Genomic DNA, 7886 nt, shown 5'->3' on the forward strand with positions numbered 1-7886 from the left:
CACTATGGACTGGACTCACACTATTATGTTAGACCCACTATGGACTGGACTTCACTATTAGTTTAGATCCACTATGGACTGGACTCACACTATTATGTTAGATCCACTATGGACTGGACTCTCACACTATTATTTTAGATCCACTATGGACTGGACTCTCACACTATTATGTTGGATCCACTATGGACTGGACTCTCACTATTATGTTAGATCCACTATGGACTGGACTCTCACTATTATGTTAGATCCACAATAAACTGGACTCTCACTATTATGTTAGATCCACTATAGACTGGACTCTCACTATTATGTTAGATCCACTATGGACTGGACTCTCACACTATTATGTTGGATCCACTATGGACTGGACTCTCACACTATTATGTTGGATCCACTATGGACTGGACTCCCACTATTATGTTAGATCCACTATGGACTGGACTCTCACAATATTATGTTAGATCCACTATGGACTGGACTCTCACACTATTATGTTAGATCCACTACGGACTGGACTCTCACACTATTATGTTAGATCCACTATGGACTGGACTCTCACACTATTGTGTTACATCCACTATGGACTGGACTCTCACTATTATGTTAGATCCACTATGGACTGGACTCACACTATTATGTTAGATCCACTATGGACTGGACTCTCACTATTACAGTATGTTAGATCCACTATAGACTGGACTCTCACTACTATGTTAGATCCACTATGGACTGGACTCTCACTATTATGTTAGACCCACAATGGACTGGACTCCCACTATTATGTTAGATCCACTACGGACTGGACTCTCACACTATTATGTTAGATCCACTATGGACTGGACTCTCACACCATTGTGTTACATCCACTATGGACTGGACTCTCACTATTATGTTGGATCCACTATGGACTGGACTCTCACTATTATTTTAGATCCACTATGGACTGGACTCTCACTATTATGTTAGATCCACTATGGACTGGACTCTCACTATTATGTTAGATCCACTATGGACTGGACTCTCACTATTATGTTAGATCCACTATGGACTGGACTCTCACACTTATATGTTAGATCCACTATGGACTGGACTCTCACACTTATATTTTAGATCCACTATGGACTGGACTCTCACACTATTATGTTAGATCCACTATAGACTGGACTCTCACTACTATGTTAGATCCACTATGGACTGGACTCTCACTATTATGTTGGACCCACAATGGACTGGACTCTCACTATTATGTTAGATCCACTACGGACTGGACTCTCACACTATTATGTTAGATCCACTATGGACTGGACTCTCACACTATTGTGTTACATCCACTATGGACTGGACTCTCACTATTATGTTGGATCCACTATGGACTGGACTCTCACTATTATGTTAGATCCACTATGGACTGGACTCTCACACTTATATTTTAGATCCACTATGGACTGGACTCTCACACTATTATGTTAGATCCACTATGGACTGGACTCTCACTATTATGTTAGATCCACTATAGACTGGACTCTCACTACTATGTTAGATCCACTATGGACTGGACTCTCACTATTATGTTAGACCCACAATGGACTGGACTCTCACTATTATGTTAGATCCACTACGGACTGGACTCTCACACTATTATGTTAGATCCACTATGGGCTGGACTCTCACACTATTGTGTTACATCCACTATGGACTGGACTCTCACTATTATGTTGGATCCACTATGGGCTGGACTCTCACTATTATGTTAGATCCACTATGGACTGGACTCTCACTATTATGTTAGATCCAATATGGACTGGACTCTCACTATTATGTTAGATCCACTATGGACTGGACTCTCACACTATTATGTTAGATCCAATATGGACTGGACTCTCACACTATTATGTTAGATCCACTATGGACTGGACTCTCACTATTATGTTAGATCCACTATGGACTGGACTCTCACACTTATATTTTAGATCCACTATGGACTGGACTCTCTCACTATTATGTTAGATCCACTATGGACTGGACTCTCACACTATTATGTTAGATCCACTATGGACTGGACTCTCACTATTATGTTAGATCCACTATGGACTGGACTCTCACTATTATGTCAGATCCACTATGGACTGGACTCTCACTATTATGTTAGATCCACTATGGACTGGACTCACAAAGGTGTGTGTGTGCAGGCATTGATCCGGCTTACATTAAGTATTGGTCTCTGATCTTGCGGAGCTGCATAAGATCCGGCTTGAGGCTGTTCATCTTTTTATCGATCTCCCTGTTGTCGGACACCTGCTCCCGCAAGTCCTGCTCCAGCTTCCGCTTGCTGTCGTGGATCTCCTTCACGCGAGACTTCAATCGCTCGGAGTTGCTGTGGATCCTGACCGGAGCGAGTGGGCACAACAACGAGGTCGATGGAGGAAAGGTCATAAAACAAACATTTTCTCATCCATATCCAGTTTCATTATAAGAAGCGCCGACTCACTTTTGAATCTCCTTTTCATTGCCCTCGCGCTGGAACCGCTCCAAAGACTCTTTGCTGTAGCGCTCCTGGGTCTCACATTGCTCTTCAAATATTTTGATGGTCTCGTTGAAGGCCTCGATGGCCGTGCGCTTCATCTGCAGCTCCTGCGGCGGAACAAAATATCGTCTTCCAGTCCGTCATCGTTTGGTCCGGGACCGTGGCAATGTTGTCGGGGGACCAGCTGGAGTTTAGTCCGGCTGACTTTATACCAGAGCAGGCGCAAACCCTCAGGATTGGTTCCCAGTAGAGATGTCCGATAATGGCTTTCTTGCCGATATCCCGATATTGTCCAACTCTTAATTACCGATTCCGATATCAAAGTGCATTATTTTTTTTAACATGCCTTGGAATTTGGAGAGAGCATGAGGAGGTTGAGGTGGGCGGGGTTGAGGTAGAGGGGTTGCAGGGGCTGTATATTTTAGCGTCCCCGGAAGAGTTAGTGCCGCAAGGGGTTCTGGGTATTTGATATGTTGTGTTTATGTTGTGTTACGGTGCCGATATTATCGGCCGATAAATTCTTTGAAAAAAAATGTATGACTTTTTAAAATGCCGCTGTACGGAGTGGTACACGGGCGTAGGGAGAAGTACGGAGCAGTTGCGTCTCCCGGTCATACTTGCCAACCCTCCCGATATGCCCGGGAGACTCCCAAATTTCCGTGCCCCTCCCGAAAATCTCCCAGGGCAACTATTCTCCCGAATTTGTCCCGATTTCGATAGCGGGGGGTGTATATTGTAGCGTCCCGGAAGAGTTAGTGCTGCAAGGGTTCCTGGGTATTTGTTGTGTTGTGTTACGGTGCCAATATAATCGGCCGATAAATGCTTTAAAATGTAATATCGGAAATTATCGGCATCGGTTTCAAAAAGTAAAATGTATGATTTTTTAAAATGCCGCTGAACGGAGGGAGAAGTACAGAGGAGTTGCAACCGTCCCAAATGTCAGTGCTCCTACCGAAAATCTCTCGGGGCAACTATTCCCCTGAATTTATCCCAATTTCGATACCGGGGGTTGTGTATTGTAGCGTCCCGGAGGAGTTAGTGCTAAATTTGTTTGTCATTCTTGTTTGGTGTGGGTTCACAGTGTGGTGTATTATTGGAACAGTGTTTTAGTTGTGTATACGGCCACCCTCACTGTGACCTGTATGGCTGTTGACCAAGTATGCCTTGCATTCACTTGTGTGTGTGAAAAGCCGTAGATATTATGCAACTGGGCACACAAATGCAGTGTCTTTAAGGTTTATTGGCCTCTGGACTTCTCCCTACATTCGTGTACACAGCAGCGTTTTAAAAAAGTCATAATTTTTACTTTTTGAAACTGATACCGATAATTTTGAAACCGATATTATGTAGTGTTACAGTGCGAAATATGTTTGTCATTCTTGTTTGGTGTGGGTTCACAGTGTGGTGTATTATTGGAACAGTGTTAAAGTTGTTTATACGGCCACCCTCACTGTGTCCTGTATGGCTGTTGACCAAGTATGCCTTGCATTCACTTGTGTGTGTGAAAAGCCGTAGATATTATGCAACTGGGCACGCAAATGCAGTGTCTTTAAGGTTTATTGGCCTCTGGACTTCTCCCTACATTCGTGTACACAACAGCGTTTTAAAAAGTCATAATTTTTACTTTTTGAAACTGATACCGATAATTTTGAAACCGATATTATGTTGTGTAACAGTGCGAAATGTGTTTTTCATTCTTGTTTGGTGTGGGTTCACAGTGTGGTGTATTATTGGAACAGTGTTAAAGTTGTTTATACGGCCACCCTCACTGTGACCTGTATGGCTGTTGACCAAGTATGCCTTGCATTCACTTGTGTGTGTGAAAAGCCGTAGATAATATGCAACTGGGCACGCAAATGCAGTGTCTTTCAGGTTTATTGGCCTCTGGACTTCTCCCTACATTTGTGTACACAACAGCGTTTTAAAAAGTCATAATTTTTACTTTTTGAAACTGATACCGATAATTTTGAAACCGATATTATGTTGTGTAACAGTGCGAAATGTGTTTGTCATTCTGGTTTGGTGTGGGTTCACAGTGTGGTGTATTATTGAAACAGTGTTTTAGTTGTTTATACGGCCACCCTCACTGGGTCCTGTATGGCTGTTGACCAAGTATGCCTTGCATTCACTAGTATGTGTGAAAAGCCGTAGATATTATGCAACTGGGCACACAAATGCAGTGTCTTTAAGGTTTATTGGAAACCGATATTACATTTTAAAGCATTTATCGGCCGATAATATTGGCAGTCCGACATTATCAGACATCTCCAGTTCTGTCAGTGAATTCGCCATGAAAGCACTAAAACATACCGGTGAAGTGAGTTGACATTATTCACCTAAGGAACTTTAGTGATTAGAGAGTTCCGGTCGGACGGTTTTTCACGGGACACATTTCCGGCCTTGTTGTTGTTCCCGGATGAGGAGATGCTGCTCCGTTATTGATTGAAGTAAAGTCAGAATGTCATTAAAACAGTTATCACCATCTTTTGACACTTCTTCCACTCTCGTCCTTGCACGCTACACCGCTACAAGAAAGATGACGGGGAGAAGACGCTGTCAAAATGGAGGCACGTAAATAAGACCGCCCACAAAACGACGCCTCCTGAAGCGACTGTCAGAAAGTGGCTTGAAGACGATGTGTAAAACATCATCTCTGCAAAATTTTGACCAAAGAACCACCATTACATGTTATGCAGGGCAGTTTTTTAATCTTTTTTTGAGCCAAGGCACATTTTTTTGCGTTGAAAAAATGCGGAGGCACACCACCAGCAGAAATCATTAAAAAAACGAAACTCAGTTGACAGTAAAAAGTTGTTGCAATTTTTGGATGTGGCTTTAAAGCATAAGCAAGCATGTATCACTATAGCTCTTGTCTCAAAGTAGATGTACTGTCACCACCTGTCACATCACACCCTGACTTATTTGCACTTTTTATCGGTTTTCATGTGTGTAGTGTTCTAGTTCTTGTCTTTCGCTCCTGTTATGGTGGCTTTTTCTCTTTTTTTGGTATTTTCCTGTAAAAGTTTCATGTCTTCCTTTGAGCGATATTTCCCGCAACTACTTTGTTTTAGCAATCCAGAATATTTCAGTTGTTTTTTATCCTCCTTTGTGGGAATATTGTAGATTGTTATGTCATGTTCGGACGTAGATTGTCTTTGCTCCAGAGTAAGTCTTTGCTGTCGTCCAGCATTCTGTTTTTGTTTACTTTGTAGCCAGTTCAGTTTTAGTTTGGTTCTGAATAGCCTTCCCTAAGCTTCAATGCCTTTTCTTAGTGGCACTCACCTTTTGTTTATTTTGGTTTAAGCATTAGACACCTTTTGACCTGCACCCTGCCTCCCGCTGTTTCCGACATCCATAAAGCAATTAGCTAACTGCTGCCACCTACTGATATGGAAAAGTATTACACGGTTACTCTGCCGAGCTCAAAACAGCACCGACACTCAACACCACATCATTTGCAGACTATAATTACTGGTTTTAACCCAAATACCGTATTTCCCTGAATTGCCGCCGCGGCGCTAATTAATTTAAAACCTCTTCTCAGTCCGGCGTTTACCAAAGGCATGCGGTAAAGACAAGCATGCGCTTATTATTTTAAAACCTTTTCTCAGTCCGGCGCTTACCAAAGGCATGCGGTAAATTTAGGCCTGCGCTTATAAATTTGAGTGTGATGTAAGGATACCATCATGAAAAGCACATTTAATAAATAAAACGTTTTTACGGTCTTACCTTTACTTATAAATGAAGTCCATGCTCAGCTCCTTCTGATCAAAAGCATCGATAACTTATTTATAGAAGTCTTCCTTATCTTTTTTCAGTTTTAAAAGTCTCTCTGTCTCGATGGAGATCTTCCTTTATTACCTCCTGCTTCGATTGAAAGTCCAGTTTAGAAAACTGTTTTATTTTAGATATGTAATCCTCCATGTTAAAAGTGCAAGCGAGAGGAAAAAATAAACGATCGATGCTCACTCTTGCTGCTTGTTGTCACTTCTTCAGCAGCCGAGTAGTCGCAAGAAAGATCACTAGCGCCCTCTACCACCAGGAGGCTGGAGTCATTTAATGACTCATATTTGACACACGCAGCTATGGTATATTAATAAAACACAGCTGCTTACTGTTCTTCTTAGCATATTCAATAGCTTGGACCTTAAATCCTACTGAATAGCTCTTAATCTTCTCCTCTTTATGCGATTTCAAATTGTTGAAATCAGCCTCCTCCATTTTGAAAATGATGAAGTGTCACTCGTGACGTGACGAGTTTGACCCGGCGGAAATTCTAGGCATATGCTAATTATTTTGCCAAACGAGTTTGACCCGGTGGATATTCTAGACATGCGCTAATAAAAATAATATTTTGCGAAACGAGTTTGACCTGGCGTTAATCCTGAGCCGGCGGTAATGCTAAGCATGCGCTAATTATTTTGCGAAACGAGTTTGACCCGGCAGTAATTCTAGGCAGGCGCATACTATAAACCCGGCGGCAATTCGAAGAAAATTCGGTAGGTGAAATTAGATCATCTCCCACGGCACACCAGACAGTATCTTGCGGCACAGTGGTTGAAAAACACTGATTTGAGTCTTTAACATTCAGAAAATAAATAAATATGACCCCTTTAATGCGCCTTATAATACGGTGCGCCTTTTGTTTGAAAATAGACCTGAACAGACCGGCTCATAGGCAGAGTGCCTTATCATCCGATGTGCCCTATGGTCCGGAAAATACGTTAAAACTCTTCTGCATTTAGACTGTGTAACAATTTGCAACTCAAATTATTCGATGTAAGAGTTAGGTTTGTTATGACAAAGGTGGTGATATCTTACCTGTGAGGTCCGTGTGTACTCCTCATACAGGGCGTCGTACTCGCGACTCTTCTCCTGGTACTGCTCATGATAGACCTTCAGCTGCTCACCAACCTCCTCGATGCTGTTCTCCTTCACCAGCTAAAACCGTGTCGGACACCAGGCGTGATCATTGAGGAACACGCCGCCAAGGGGAAACTTGGTGGCACCAACCTGTTGGTATTTGGAGACGGGGTACAGGAGTCTAGTGTCCAGCTTCGGGTTGTACTGGGCCAAGGACTCATGGCGGTAATGGTTGATGAGCTCAACCACGGACAGGAAGGTGAGAGGCTCCGAGAAGCCGTAACGGCTGTCTCCGTGGTAGATCTTTATCAGTTTGTTGTTCCCGCCTCTCCTGTTGGGAGAACAGAATGTTAGAAGGAACGAACATATTTTATGTGACAGAGAAAGTGAAGACTGTGAATTCCCTCAGGCTGTAAGACTATATAAATTCATATATATGTACATATTTACATAACTATATATATATATATATATATATATATATATATATATATATATA

General features: G+C 42.3%; 1 protein-coding gene across 4 annotated transcripts in view; it reads right to left on the minus strand.

Moving 5' to 3' along the window:
* pik3r2 (phosphoinositide-3-kinase, regulatory subunit 2 (beta)) overlaps positions 1-7886 on the minus strand; it is a 100997-nt gene that overhangs the window by 22255 nt on the left and 70856 nt on the right. For all 4 annotated transcript variants that reach the window (XM_061919801.1, XM_061919798.1, XM_061919799.1 and 1 more), the window contains 4 exons: positions 7538-7718; positions 7346-7465; positions 2489-2631; positions 2207-2383 (listed from right to left, as the gene is read on the minus strand). In XM_061919801.1, the coding sequence (XP_061775785.1) occupies positions 2207-2383; positions 2489-2631; positions 7346-7465; positions 7538-7718 (621 nt within the window). The remainder of the gene's footprint in view (positions 1-2206; positions 2384-2488; positions 2632-7345; positions 7466-7537; positions 7719-7886) is intronic.

The sequence above is a fragment of the Nerophis ophidion genome, linkage group LG14 (assembly GCF_033978795.1).
Source record: "Nerophis ophidion isolate RoL-2023_Sa linkage group LG14, RoL_Noph_v1.0, whole genome shotgun sequence".
In the NCBI taxonomy this organism is placed as follows: domain Eukaryota; kingdom Metazoa; phylum Chordata; class Actinopteri; order Syngnathiformes; family Syngnathidae; genus Nerophis; species Nerophis ophidion.